At 33.2% G+C, this 15223-nt stretch overlaps 1 protein-coding gene across 1 annotated transcript in view; it reads left to right on the forward strand.

The window, feature by feature from the left end:
- Positions 1-14180, forward strand: part of PLA2R1 (phospholipase A2 receptor 1) — a 178670-nt gene extending 164490 nt beyond the window's left edge. Inside the window, exons 26-30 of the mRNA XM_074303317.1 lie at positions 7923-8063; positions 8661-8777; positions 9316-9492; positions 10682-10708; positions 10891-14180. Of these exons, the coding sequence (XP_074159418.1) occupies positions 7923-8063; positions 8661-8777; positions 9316-9492; positions 10682-10708; positions 10891-11099 (671 nt within the window). The 3' untranslated portion in view covers positions 11100-14180. The remainder of the gene's footprint in view (positions 1-7922; positions 8064-8660; positions 8778-9315; positions 9493-10681; positions 10709-10890) is intronic.
- The last annotated feature ends 1043 nt before the right edge of the window (positions 14181-15223 follow it).

Genomic DNA, 15223 nt, shown 5'->3' on the forward strand with positions numbered 1-15223 from the left:
ATACAAACTTTCTAAAATAATGTTTATGTGCAGTTATATATGCATGTACACATTATATATACACACACACACATATATATATAGAGAGAGAGAAAGAGAGACAGAGAGAGACAAAGAGACAGAGAGAAGAAAGAGAGAGAGAGAGAGAGAGAGAGAGAGAGAGAGAGAGAGAGAGAGAGAGAGAGAGAGAGAGAGAGAGAGAATGAACTACATGATCATAGGAGAGGGGGAGAGAGCTTGCCTTGAATAAAAAAGATTTCCTCCTCTCACAGTGAGGCAAGTTAAATTTATTCTTTTAATAGTTGTAGATAACATTCTAAGACTGGCCATTGCAGAAAAGGTGCCAGCCTGTATTGGTGGAGAGAGTTTTCCTCATTCAGGGAGTTCCCAAAAAAAATCACAGGAACAATCTCTGTCCTGATATTTCCTTATATTTGTTATTTCTCCTTCATAACAAGAGTCCTGTCTACTATTTCTATTTCTTTCATGACTGGATATAATTATATAGAGAGATTTTTTTGAATTGGTTCATTTTTAAATAGATGAACTTCTCTGGATGTAAATTTTTCATTTTAAAAAATGGGACTTCTAAGAGCCTTTTCAGCTGTATATAGTTCCCGGATAATGCTCATGCTCTCTGGTCTCCTTTCTCTCCCCATCCATTTGAACTCCAGCAAGCTTGTAAACTAATTCACACTAAGTTGTTAGTAACTGTTAATAGCTTTAAGTGTCTCTTTTCCCAATGATATTTGCATTTTAAGTGGGGATAAGATGGTAGTAGATGAAAATATTGCTTTATTTAAAAGAAATAAAGTCAGAAAATGAGACAGATCGGAAGATGGGAAGAAGAGTGTTTCTCATTCTTTTCAGTATTTTCCAAATCACATCCCTTAGCAAAATAGTATTCTAAGTTTATGATTATCCCTGTGGCTTCTAATTTTTAATGAAATATGTCTGATATAAAAGAAAATCAGATATTAGTAAACTAGAGTAAACAGAGGCTTCACTGACATCAAAAAAAATAAAAAAAACCTTCCATAGTTAATAAATGGTCTTCAAGAGATGAAACGGCTGAAAAATTTGTCACTCTGTAACCAACCTGAGAGTATTCCTTTTCAAATTTAACTCATCCAGCCCTTGGACAACAAACATATAGGTCATCATCAGACCCATATTTAAAATCTTTCTTCATTGGCAGAACTTGCCAGCATTTACACACCACAGCCAGAATAATCCAGCATAAGAAATTGAAGGTTATTTTCATGCCATGATGAGACATCAAGCAATTAAATAAGTGAAATAATATACTTCTAGGGAACACTTTAAGATCAAGTCCAATATAGTGGGGGGGTTTTTTGTTTGGCGTGTGTGTGTGTGTGTGTGTGTGTGTGTGTGTGTGTGTTTGTGTATTTTATCTTGAGGTTAGTTATAGAAACTAGCCTTAGATATTTGGATTAAAATAACACTAAAAAAATCACACATAGAGAGGAGGTAATTGTTCCTGGGCTTTTATGAGTCCTTGTGTGTGATTTCATATTTTCTTAACAAAGAATAAAAACTGTCTTGAATTTTATAAATGCACTATTATTTTGTATGCTTATTGTGAATCTTGTATCCTTTTACCAATATCTGTAGAGATTTTGACATTATCTTGATAATAGGTAGAGGAAGAGGGAAAAAGAAACATTTATATAAATAGTATCTTGTAAGTCAAGCACTTAAAAATATTATCTCATCTGATTTTCACAATAATCCTGGGAGATGGGTACCATTATTAACCCCATTTTATAGATAGGAAAATTGAAGGAGGCAGAGGTTAAGTGACTTCCCCAGAATTACAAAATCTGATGCTGAATCTGAACTCAGTTCTTTCTTTCTAAGATCAATGCTTTAACCATCTAGCTGCCTCACATATATTTGGAGATTGTCCCAGAAGTAATTCTGAGTGGAACATATGAGCCAAAAAAAAAAAGACATGATTAGGAGGACTGCTTTTGAGATCGAATATGTTTCATATGAGTCAGAAGGTTAAGATGTTGAGCCATCAGTTACACATGCATTCAGTTGCTATGGCATATTAAAATTTTCCTAAATAAAATGCAATATTTTTAAATTCATGAAAGGTCTCTTTCCTTTCATAAAAGGCACTTATATCCAATTACATGTTATTTATAGCATCCTATATTAGACATCACTGCAATTTTAGGCAAATAATTCAAGTTAAGAAGTAACTGTACCTGATTTTTTTTTTTTAAATGAAAAAAATCTTTAGGACCAGGGGAAGAAGAAAAAAAATTTGTATGATCATTTTGTTGTATATTTGAAAAGAACAGCAAGTTAGTTACACATAGTAGATTTGCAGTTTCATGTGAAATCATCTTTTTAATAATATTTTGTTATGCAAGTGCTTATTTTATCCCATAAATTAAAAAGAAAATTATTTTTTAAATTTACTTATTTAAAATTTAAATTCAAAATAGAAAAAAGAAAACAGAAAAAGGAAATAAAGATTGCCATGTGCACAGCAGAATATAAGAGAACAAAATATGAGACAATGAATTTCCATTTCAAGAAAGCCTATGTAATACATACTACATATTATATTGAGAGCTATCTTTCTTTTCTTTTGTATGTTTTCTTTTGTTCTCTTCGTTTTTTCACCTCTCTCCCACCTCCCTCAAGAAGGCTATAATTCGATATAAATCGATAAATAGACATAGATACATACACATATACTTACACATACATATACAAAGGCATATATAATTATACACACACACATATACATTCATGTAAAGTCATATTACACTTGTTTGTCCTCTCTCTAAAGGTAGATAATGTCAACTGTCCTAAGTCCAAGTCTTTTCATATTTTTCTAAATCCACCTATTCATCATTTCCTACATCACAGAAATATTTTTAAATAGTCTAAAACAATATTAATTAGTATAGCTGACATATAGTTTCCCAATTTTTCTCTTTTGATTAAATCTATTTTAGCTTTAACTTTGCTTGAGACCAATGACTGGTATTCCTATTTTTCCTAATAAATTCTAATCTTGATTATTATTATTATTATATTTGTATATGCCTTTTATTCGTTTCCTCTGCTTTGCTTTTACCTGCTACCTTGCCTAAAGATCCCTCCCTTATCTTCTCCCCTGAACTCTTCCTTCCCTCTCTATTCCATTCCCATTAATCTACATAGCCTTTGTTACCATCCCTCCCTTCTTATTTCTTTTTTAAATTTAGAAGGCTTTCTACAAATATGTATTTATTTACATATACAGACGTGTATGTATGTATATATATATATATATGTTTATAAATGTATATGTAAATCTCATTCCCAATGTGAGTAGGATTCCAGAACTACCCCCACCCCCATGTAATTCCTCTGTTTTTGCACTTGTACCTCATTTGTGTAACATAATTACTTTTTACTTTTTCATGCACAGTTTTGCTTTTTTAAATAACAACATATTCAGCTCTACCCCAATCTTTCTTTTGAACTACTTGATTACTCATGACAATCCTAGACATATGGTTTACGTTTCCACATATAAAACATAAAGTTTGCCCTGATTATGAGTCCCTTGAAATTAGTCTTTGATGTATATATTATATTTCTTTTGGATTTTATATATCAAATTTTCTGTTAAGTTCAAGTATTTTTGCAACAAAATACCAAATGTCTAGCCATTCATTGAATGTATTTTTTTTCCCCCATTCTGGATTAAGCTTAACTCCCCTAGGTATGATATTTTCAGCTGTAACCTTAGCTCTTTTGTTCTTTGTTATATATTGTTCCAAGACCTGTAGTCTTTTAATGTAGCTGCTGCTAGATCTTCTGTGATTCTAACTGTGGTCCTGTCATATTTGAATTTTTTTCTTGCTGTTCATAATATTTTGTCCTTAACTTCGGGTTTTGAAATTTAGCTATGATATTTCTGTAGTTTTTCTCATAGATCTCTTTCAGGTGATGGTCAGTAGATTTTTTTTTCTTCTAATTCTATTTTCCCCTCTTGTTCTAACACTGCGGTACAATTTTCATTAATTATTTAATTATTTTTTGTGTTATTGCATCAAGATTCTTTTTTTTTTTTTTTGGTCATAGCTTTAGGTAGTGCAATTATTCTTGTTTTCTCTTCTTCATCTGTTCTCCAGATTTGTAATTTTTCTTGTGAGACATCGCATGTTCTCTTCAATTTTTTCATTCTTTAGATTTTGTTTTGTTTTTATTGATCTTATAACTTGGTTGGCTTCACCTTGCCCAATTCTAATTTTTAAAAATTCATTTTCTTCCTTAAGACTCTGGATCTCCTTTTCTAGTTGTTGGAGTTTCTTTTCATAATCTTCTTGTTTTTCTTGGATTACTGTATTTTTAGCTTTAGTTTTTTTTTTTTTTTTAAGTTTTTCCTTAATCTCTGTCATTTGATTTTTAAAGTCTTTTTTGAGTTCTATAACTCTTTTTTGCACAAGTAGCCATTTAATAGTATTTTTTTGGGATAGGAAAGTTTTTTTTAACTTCAGTATCCTCTGAAAGAGAAAGCAGTTTTCCTTATTCCTATAGTAACTTTCTATGGTTGGATTCTTTCTACTTTGCCAGCTCTTTTTTTTTTTATTTTTTTTTTTTTATTTGCAGCAGATTATTGGTGTAATCTCCTCTAATTCTGTTTTATGGCAGATGGTGCTTCTAGCCTAAGATCCTCCTTCAGTTCTTCCTCTAGCCTGGAGCTGGAAATTAACTGTGCCCTCCTGTAATTGCCCATAGCCAGCAGTGTCTGTGCTCCACTGCTTCTGTACTTACCCATTATGTGCTAATTTCTTCTCACCTAAGGCAGCATAGCTGGATCTGCCTTTCCTTCTCAGCAAGGTTTCCTCAATCTTCCTCCACTTCCTACAGTCTGGAAGATGAAAACTCCTGTGGTTGAGGCAACTTCCCAACCCAGTTAGCCCCAGGGCAAGCAGCTTGATGCTTACACTTTATGCAGCCCAAATCTCTAATCTGTGTTTTTTGGCATCCTGTAGAGGTCCAAAGATAGTGGGGGAACTCTGGGTAAAAACCCTTCAGCCCAGAGGGAACCTGCTGACAATGTCTGGTTTGGCTCCCCACCTCCTTTTGGTGCTCTCACCCTTCCTGAGAAGTCAAAAAGGCCTGTGATCACCTGTGTTCTGCCTGAAGCAAGAGATACTTACCGTAAAGAAATTTACATATCAATAGCAGGGTACTTAGAGTTAGCCCTTGCTCAATGTGATGTGATGATATAATGGTTCTCTAGTTGGCACATGCTTAGTGTGCTGTAATGACGTAAACATACCAAGGTATAAGGGCTGAGAGGACTTGAAATAAGAACTCCATCTTTGACCCTCCTCATGGTTCTCCAGCTTCATCATTTCTCCACTAAGATCAAGGCTGGTCCTAAGATCCTTCAGAGAGCTAGTTCAGACACTATATTTTGGCACCCCAGCGTGGGGGCTCTAGAAAGCACACTACAGTGTCCTATATCAGACATCATTGCAACTTTAGACAAATAATTCAAATTAAAAAGTAACTGTACCATTGGCTAGAATGACAGGGAAAGAAAATGCAGAATGTTGGAGGGAATGTGGGAAAACAGGAACACTGATACATTGTTGGTGGAATTGTGAATACATCCAGTCATTCTAGAGAGCAATTTGGAACTATGCCCAAAAAGTTATCAAACTGTGCATATCCTTTGATCCAGCAGTGCTACTACTGGGTTTGTATCCCAAAGAGATCTTAAAGAAGGGAAAGGGACCTGTATGTGCAAGAATGTTTGTGGCAGCTCTCTTTGTGGTGGCCAGAAACTGGAAACTGAGTGGATGTCCATCAATTGGAGATTGGCTGAATAAATTGTGGTATATGAATATTATGGAATATTATTGTTCTGTAAGAAATGACCAACAGGGATGATTTCAGAAAGGCCTAGAGAGACTGACATGAACTGATGCTGAGTGAAATGAGCAGGACCAGGAGATCATTATATACTTCGACAACAATATTATATGATGATAAATTCTCATGGACGTGGCCCTCTTCAACAATGAGATGAACCAAATCAGTTCCAATAGAGCAGTAATAAACTGACCCAGCTACACCTAGCGAAAGAAATCTGGGAGATGACTATGAACCACTACATAGAATTCCCAATCCCTCTATGTTTGTCCGCCTGCATTTTGGATTTCCTTCACAGGCTAATTGTACACTATTTAAAAGTCTGATTCTTTTTGTACAGCAAAACAAATGTTTGGACATGTATACATATATTGTATTTAATTTATACTTTAACATATTTAACATGTACTGGTCAACCTGCCATCTGTGGGGGGGGGGGGAGGGAAGGAGGGGAAAAATTAGAATTAAAGCTTTGGCCATTGTCAATGTTGTAAAATTACCTATGCATATATCTGGTAAATAAAAACTATTAAAAAAAAGTAACTGTACCTGTTCAGATCTTCTCAGATTCTCAAGAAGATTCTACCCCTTAACTTTTTTTTTAGTACTCTTTAATGTTCACCCTGAGGCACAATTTTATCTTGTTTGTAAGGGAAATCTGGAGAGCTTGAAATTTTTTCTCTATGTAATTTTTTTTAATCCCTTTCCAAATGTTTTAAAAGTCTTTCTGCATAATTGGTAGTACATATAAAAAATTCCTTAAAATGCATACATCATAGTTTAGTCTTATCCGGAAGTTGCCAAACTATAACCCATGAGCCAAATGTAACTTGCTACCTTTTTTTATATGATCCTATGGGCTAAGAATGATTTTTACATCTTGTATGGGACGTGTACAAGACCTTCTTTCCCAAATTAACTAGTCAGAGACATCTTCAGGTACAAAGAGAAAGCATTTATTTAATCCCTGCAGGGAGAAGTCCAGACACACATCTGGGAGCCATCCCAACTCCTGCCATGTGCCCCTGGAACCTCTCCATCTGGAAGTAACAGCCGATTAAATAGGAAAAGTCCCAAGCCTTTTCATTGGATAGATTAAAAGGATATAACCATTCTTGACCAATGATCAGTGTTGTCTGCCTCACACAGGTCATGTCACTTCTTGCAACTTCACTAACTTCCTGCATCCCAGGGTTCTAGGTTCATCCCTCTAGAGATCATGTAATACCCCCAAGGTCCTACCCAGACTCAGAGTTTAAAGCCCAATCTCCCAGCTCTGGGAACAGGGATCATATGACTTCCTGAAATCCAAAGCTCAACTTGGTATAGAGATTATGTGATTTAGGCCTGGTCTCATAAACTTGAGAAAACTTCATACAATCAGTTCCATTCAATCTTAAAATAAATTTTTAAATGAAATGAAAAATCACTCAGCTTACCAGTATATAAAAATATGTAGAGAACCTGCTTTGACTCCTGGACATTCCCTAGTCTAATACATTCTATTGATGGTTTTCTCCTTTATATCAAAGATATTTTGTTATAATATTCCTAATATAGGTTTATGGGCATCGAGGTAAAATTTTGAGACCAATAGTTTTTCACACATCGATTGCACCTTTGAAATATTAAAACAATATTAGTACAGTGCCAAAGATCCTAATTCCTGTACCCAACACAATGTGCCAGAATCCTGGAACTTCTCCCTTCAACAGAACCTTTGAAAAAGAGTTATTTTCTCCCAAAAATCAGCTGGATTATGTCCACATAGCTACATATTAATGGGACCACATTCTGTGTAGATTATTACTTCTCTCAAAAATATTAACCAGTTGATGGTTTTATTAATATCTGCATTAATATCTTTCAGATATTTTACAAATAATTACTATGAAAATATTATTTGATCTCTTACTTTTTGTTTCCTTTAATAATTAAGGTCACATATATTTTTAAAACAAAATATATATTCAATCACTACTCCCAAAATCTTGTTTTCACAGAAACAAAACAGCCAGAATACCCAAAGTTATGCAGAGAAACATCTATCCCCTGGATAAAATTTAAAAATAATTGCTACAGTTTTTCCACAGTCTTAAACAGCACAAATTTTGATACTGCACAGGAGTTTTGCAGAAAGAAAGGTAATGATTTAATGACGATAATAAGCTTTTTATGTTTTTCTTGATATCTCAATGAACAATATAATGTTTTTGGTTTATTTTGTTATTGTGTCTACAGGCAGGAAAAACCAATTGAAAAACTATACTCCATTGAAGATACAATTTTAAAATGTAATTCATTTATCACTTGGGGAATACTTCATGAAACTCATCTTTCAGAATGAAATTTTAAAGGCTTGCAATTTTAGAAGTCAAACTTTCCCTTTTTATATATTCAAATCATAATCTTTAAAATTACTTAAAATCAATAATCAAAGCTTTTGAAAAGAACAGTATTACATTTTATGCCTTTAAATAGATGGTGTTACTTGAATTTAGAAAAAAATTCAACTCAAAATTCAATATGATTTTTCAGGATCACTAAATTAAGGAATGAGAGAAAAATAATACTATTCAGTGCCTGAGACAGTCATTCGGTAGCCTTCATTAAGCACCACTTTGTGTGCCTGGCATTATGCTGTAAATACTGGAAATACAGATGATGATATGGATGGACCTTTTGTGCTTTACATATAAACATGACTAATTGATTTTTGGATGTTTGTGTTTTTTCTACAGGAGCTAATCTTTTAACAATTAAGGATGAGGCTGAAAATGCATATCTTCTAAAAGAGCTCTTTGCATTTAGTTCTTCTATCCTGATGGTCTGGTTGAATGCTCAATTTGATAATAAGAGTAAGTGATTAGAAGAGAAAAGAAAAGAAGTTAAATGATAACACATCATCATTAGTCCAAGGATAATGGCTATAGGCAACTAGAAACTTATCTGGGCTACTCTCTTTCCTTACAGATATGCTTTTCTAACTTTTCTCCATGACTTCTTACTCTTTGCAATGATCCAATCAGAATAAGAATGTTTAAATAAGTTCATGGTATTATTTTTCAGTATGAAGACATTTTGATTGAACATATTGAGATTATGTTTGTATCCTTGACTTATGAGATTCCTCCCAGACTTTGTGACTATGCTTAAAACAGTTGTTCTGTTATACTACAATATGTATTTTTAGTACTTCATACCTCATGACCATATAAGAGTACTTCATATTTATAATTTAATGTTGTCACAATACTTTGTAAAATCAAGGGAATGATCCATCAAACCAAATGTAGCTTAATATTTTCCATTCCAAATTCAGCTTGCTAAAGAGAGAGACATAATTTATTTTGCCTAATATTTATTGAGTAATTATTATTTAATATTTTTCTACAGGTGGCACTCCCACATGGTTCGATGGTAGTCCCATTGAACATTCAAACTGGGGTATACGAGAACCAGAATCCAATCTTTTCAAGGCTGATCTTTGTTTTGCTTTGAGGACCACAGATGGTGTGTGGCAATTACTTCCTTGTAGAGAAAAAAATGGATTTATATGTAAAATGGAGACAGGTATGTGCAACTATAACTATGAAGTCCAAAGTTGTTTCTTATACCTTTCTTCTGTTGTTTGCCCCCATTTCATCCAATGTATATCATGTTCCTTTATAGTTGTTTGCATTTTATCTCCCTCATTAGACTGGGAGCTCCTTGAGATGAGTGACTTTTTTCCATTATTAGTCTTCCCAGCACTTAATACAGTGTCTGGAACATAGGTGATTAATCAATACTTGTTTACATAGTTACAGACTACCTTAGGTCCACTCCACCTTTTAAGTCAGTATTCTTTTGAGTATGCAGAGTTTTTAAATCCAAGCCTTTCAGGAGTACACAATCTACTGGCTGTATTTTATAGATAGCAATAATGTTTCATTATTTTAGATGACCTGATTTTTAAAAACTAATTAAGAAAAAAAATCTTATTTTCTTCCTCTTCCACTTCTCTCTTTTTCCAAGGGAGGAAATATATATAATCCAGCAAAACCTGAATTTCTTTTTTATGTTTTAATATTTTTATTTTCCCTATTTACAGCTAAAATAATTTTTTGCATTTGTTTTTAAAACTTTTGAGTTCCAGATTCTCCCTACCTCATTCCCATTGAGAAGGCACATATTAAGATAGGTAAAATATTTCTATAAAAGTCATGTTGTGGAAAAAAACAACAACAACAACAACAACATAAATCTCCACATCCACCCACCCCCCCAAAAAAAATAAACTCTCAAGAAAAAAAAAAGTGGACAAAAGTATGTTTCAATCTTCATTAAAAGTCCTTCAAAGTAGTCTTGGATCATTATATTACTGAGAATAGCAAAGTCATTCACAGCTGATTATCCCACAACATTGCTATTACTTTTTACACAGTGCATTTCACTTTGCTTAAACTCTTGGAGGACTTTCCAGGCTTTTCTGAGAGCATCTTGCTCATCATCTCTTATAAAACAATAACATTCCATCATAATCATATACTATAATTTATTTGGCCATTCCCCAATTGATGAGCATCCCCTCAATTTCCAACTCTTTACCCTGAGAAAAGAGCTGCTATAAACATTTTTGTTCTTCTAGGTCCTTTCCTTTTCTTTTTTTTTTTTAAATCTCTCTTTTAGGATCATGCCTAATAGTGGTATTATTAGGTCAAAGAATATGCATGAAAAACCTGAATTTCTTAAGAATAACTTTTGTCTCTCTAAATTTCAGATATTAATAATATGAAACCTGGAGAAGGTATGTAAAAACATTCATTATTTTTAGTTTCATAGAAAATAATCAGATAATATATACAGTACATAATAATCATCAGATAGTAAAAATAAGAAATTCAAGTTTCTTAAAAACCTCATACCATTTTTATAGTATATATTTGTCTTTCCGTGTCCCTAAAAGTTCTTTCCCCTATCTTCTTTTAGCTCCCAACCACAGCCTTATCCCCCTTACAGTTGCGGTGATCCTAATTATCATCTTTGGCATTTCCACATTCTTCTACTGCCTCTACAAGCAGAATGGTGGTTTCTTCAGAAGGCTCATCACTTGGAGTAGTGCTCCTTACACATCAACAAACTTAAGGTTACCTGTAGAAGAAAGCATCCTCATTTCAGATCTGGAGAGAAGTGACTAATAAAAATATTGAAACCAAAGGATCACAGTGACTATATTAAGCTTTTTAAAAGAATGGATCTTAAGAAGCTCTAGATTATATTTTATTTTATAACCTTGATGTCACAGTAATATAAATTTCATTTAAAAAACAACAACAACTAATCATTTCCTGCATAACGACTATTTGAATTACAACCTATGTAGCCTGGTTTTATTTTAGCGTTTCTGCCAAAAATTTTTTTAAAGAAAAAGGTATACAGGAGAAGGTAAGATTAAATAATAATAATCATTCAGAAAGGTAAGAAATAACTAAAAGAATGTCCACTAGGTAAAGAAACCTTGTTTGAGAAGGGCTTAAAATCCCTTATTTTCAAAATTCATAAAATTTCTCATTGAATTTGAGATTTTTAAATCAGCTTGTGATCATATGTTTTTTTGTTCACTCCCACCTCAAACTAAATAAATACATTAGGAGGAAGAAGAAAACATGTTTTAGATAGTTTATAAAGGTTAATAAATTTACCCAGCCAAATTGCTGGTTATATTTATTTATTTATTTATGACTAGCTCTATTATTTTCCAGAAAGTAGAAGGAACTTCAAATAGCACATGAGAGAACAGTGTGGTACACTAGAAACACAGATTAGCTTGGAACTCAGAAGATGTAGTTTCAATTCTGGCGTAGCATACAAGCCTATGGCTGTGATCAATTTACTTCAGGTCTCTGAGCCTTATTTTAAGATGTTGGAATGGATGAATGCTAAGATCCTTTCCAAGTCAAAATCTAGGCTTTTGTAGCCTAGAGCCTAATACTGCTCCTCATCAGATATTTCTGTTTTAAAAGCCAACCTTTTTGAAAACATATAATGTGACCTGAGACTATAAGATTGTGCTTTGCAGTAAGCTGAATTAAAAATTCCCATTATTCCAAATCTTTTTACTATGCCATAAATTAGCTTTACTCTTTTAAATGTAAGGATAGGTGGCCATTACCTATTTGTGACATACAGATAATTGGCTTAAACTAACCAGATGGTAAATAAAGACCATTTAACAAAATGTCATGTGAAATTAAAGTTCTGTATTTCTAAGTGGTCTTGGTAAAAAACTGCTAATGAATTAGTCTTCTAGTCAAGGGATATTGAAATAGAACTGTCACATATAATGACACTACTGATTAAATATGTCATTAGCCAAACATTTTTTGTAGTAAGATGAATTCACCAATTTCCCAAAGCTCTGTAATTAGACATTGAGAGCTACATTTTTAAGTGTCTAGGCATATGGACAGTTAATGCAATCCTTCCTACTGCCAAAATTTCTGAAATGAGCAAATCTATGAAATAAACAAAGTATTGCAATTCTATGCTTTATGTAGATACACACATTTTCACTTGTAGACATATCTACATTTAAGTCTTATCTGAAATAAACTTTGTGGTTTTCATAAGTTATCAAATACAGCATGGAAAAATCTATTGAACAATCTTACTAAGGAACCGTGGATGCATTAGCAACTGAAGTACCTTGTTATAACCTTGATCTTCCTCAATCTTAACTGTAGTTAAGTTTCAATTTATTATCAACATTAAATAATGGATAGAATGTGAAGTTTGCTTCTGGAAGATCTGTTTGAGTTCAGCTTTGATGAACTTTGAGCAATCACTCACTTATCTTCAATGGGTCTCAGGCCACACTCTTGGACTTGATGAGGCTGTCATTTCCATTGGTGCACAGAATCCTGTACTTAGAGCTGGTTAACCAAAAATTAAGACTTTAGAGAATTATGAAAGAAGATGATTTATTTAAAGAGTCAATCTACACATTATGAAATATTAAGCTATTGAACATTACCTGGGTGGTAGCATTTAGTTTCTGTCCTATATCATATAATTAAAAATGCTAGATAAAGTAGGTTAAAAACCCTTTTTCATGTGAGAAGGTAAATTTGACCTTTTTTGGTCTAAGGGCAGCAGTGTAGATACTACAGCATAAAGTGTCACTTTAAATAACTAGATAAATATTGTTACCACTCTGCTTTAATTAAAATCATTTCATATCAGTATATTTATAATGAGTTCATGGTCATCTCCTGGGTGAATTGGAAAATGCAAATAAAAGATCTGACTGCTGAACCACAGTAAGACATATTAACATTTTCTTAAGCTTTTGCCAAGAATTTGAGGTTAAAAGATGATTTGTGACATGGATTGGGTGGGCAGCATGTTGTACAAAGGACCATATGTCTCTCTTCTTATTCCTAGTTGCCAAAGCAGAAGGAATATGACTATTAGAATTCATTTTGGAAATTAAAATTTTTTCTTTGATCAAGTGAGATTTGTTTCTCTAGAGCTTAAAGAAAGTAAAACACTTAGATGATCCAGAATAGCCATAATTACTTGTATAATAATATATCGTTAATTGATGATTTGGTAGACCACATAAGATCAACTTAAAATCTCATATTCCTTCAGGCAATAATATTAACACGAAATAGTTTCATGTGATGTCTCAAGATTCTTTGAATTCAACTAAAGAGCACAAATTTAGGGAGAAGGTGAATATTTTAACACTAGTTTATTCCATATGTGTGCACTATAGGTGTCCCTTTGTGAGTCATTGCTATTATTTCTTGTTGCATGAAGATTTTAAGAGACAATCCAGTAAATGTTATACACCACTAAATCAGTTATATGAATGATATATGGATAATGTGTATTCTCTGATGTGACTATACATATAATTTGCTTATATACAGAAAAGGTCTAATGAATTCTAATTGGGAGAAAGAATTGAAACTAAAAAAAGCCCTCTTTAAGCCAGTGACCTTCTTTACTAAAAGCTAATTAACACAAGTATTTGCTGCTTGCAGAGCACTTCTGCTGCAATTTAGATCAAATTAAGGGGGGGAGGTGGAAATCATTTGAGTGGTGTTTTCTTCGAACTCTGAAGAGGCTATGATGGACTGCAGTTAACTCATTTAAAGCAGCTTCATTCATTTCTTGTAATTGCAAATAGCAGCAATCTTGAACTTATTCTTTGGGTTTTCTTAAACCTACCTATGAAATGTTATCTTTTATTTGTTTTTTCTATGCTTCTATTTGGAAAGTGGAATATTTTATTTAAAATATAGAAAATACCCTAAAGTGCTGAGGTTTTTTTTCCTCTGCTAAGGGAAAAAAAGTATCTTTTTTTTTTTTTTTTTTTTTTTACTCAACTACATAGAGGCAACATGAGGTAATGGATTAAATAGCAAGTTTGCTTCAGGAAGATCTCTATTCAGCTTCTGCTTCTTGTACATACTGACCAAGTAATCCTGGGCAAGGAAGATAATCTCCTAGGATTTATTTACATAGACAGGTTGCTATCTATATTGGTGGAAGTGTTATGAGTTGGGATCTTGGTGTAACTATTAATTCAGTTTATTTAATTAACCCTCCACACACACTCCTACAATACTAGATTACTGGCAAACAAGGAAGTTATGGTGCAGATGCAATTTGCTTCCAGGTAGATTGATTTGGAACTCATCTGTGGGCACTTTGGCCAAGAAAAAGTATGAAAAGAGCTCTGGGGACACTGGTGGAGTATATATGAAACCCCCCAGGGAACTTCCTTCAATGCTGTTTTCTATTTCCTTTTCCCTAGCTTATATCTGTTCTTGTTGTTCCAAACTACTTTTAAACACCCTGGGAACAGTTTTTATCAGAATGATGCATTACATCAGATGCTGGAACCACAACAAAGTGGGGACAGAAAGGAATTCCCAACCTTGAGTTCCTCATGCTAATAAAAATCACTTTTTTTTTTTCAGGAAATAAAAAATAATCTTTTATTTAATTTAACTTCTTCCTTGTGTCCCCTCTTCATCTCTGCCTTGATCCCTGAAATATGCATAATATGAAATAAAAAAGAAGTGCCTAAACCTAGACTGTGAGAAGACTACTTTGTTTGCTCTAATGTTTTGTGAAAATGAAACAAAATATTTTGAGGAGGTGATTTTGGGGGTGGGTATATAGATGATATGTTTTTTCCCTCTGTGATGTGATTCCTTATTTGATTAAAAGCAATAAGGTGACAATGACTCTGTGAAATAGTGTAAGTTCCATAAAGTCTGTCAGTTCATATTATCCTTTTTGGCTC

The sequence above is a fragment of the Sminthopsis crassicaudata genome, chromosome 3 (genome assembly GCF_048593235.1).
Source record: "Sminthopsis crassicaudata isolate SCR6 chromosome 3, ASM4859323v1, whole genome shotgun sequence".
In the NCBI taxonomy this organism is placed as follows: Eukaryota; Metazoa; Chordata; class Mammalia; order Dasyuromorphia; family Dasyuridae; genus Sminthopsis; species Sminthopsis crassicaudata.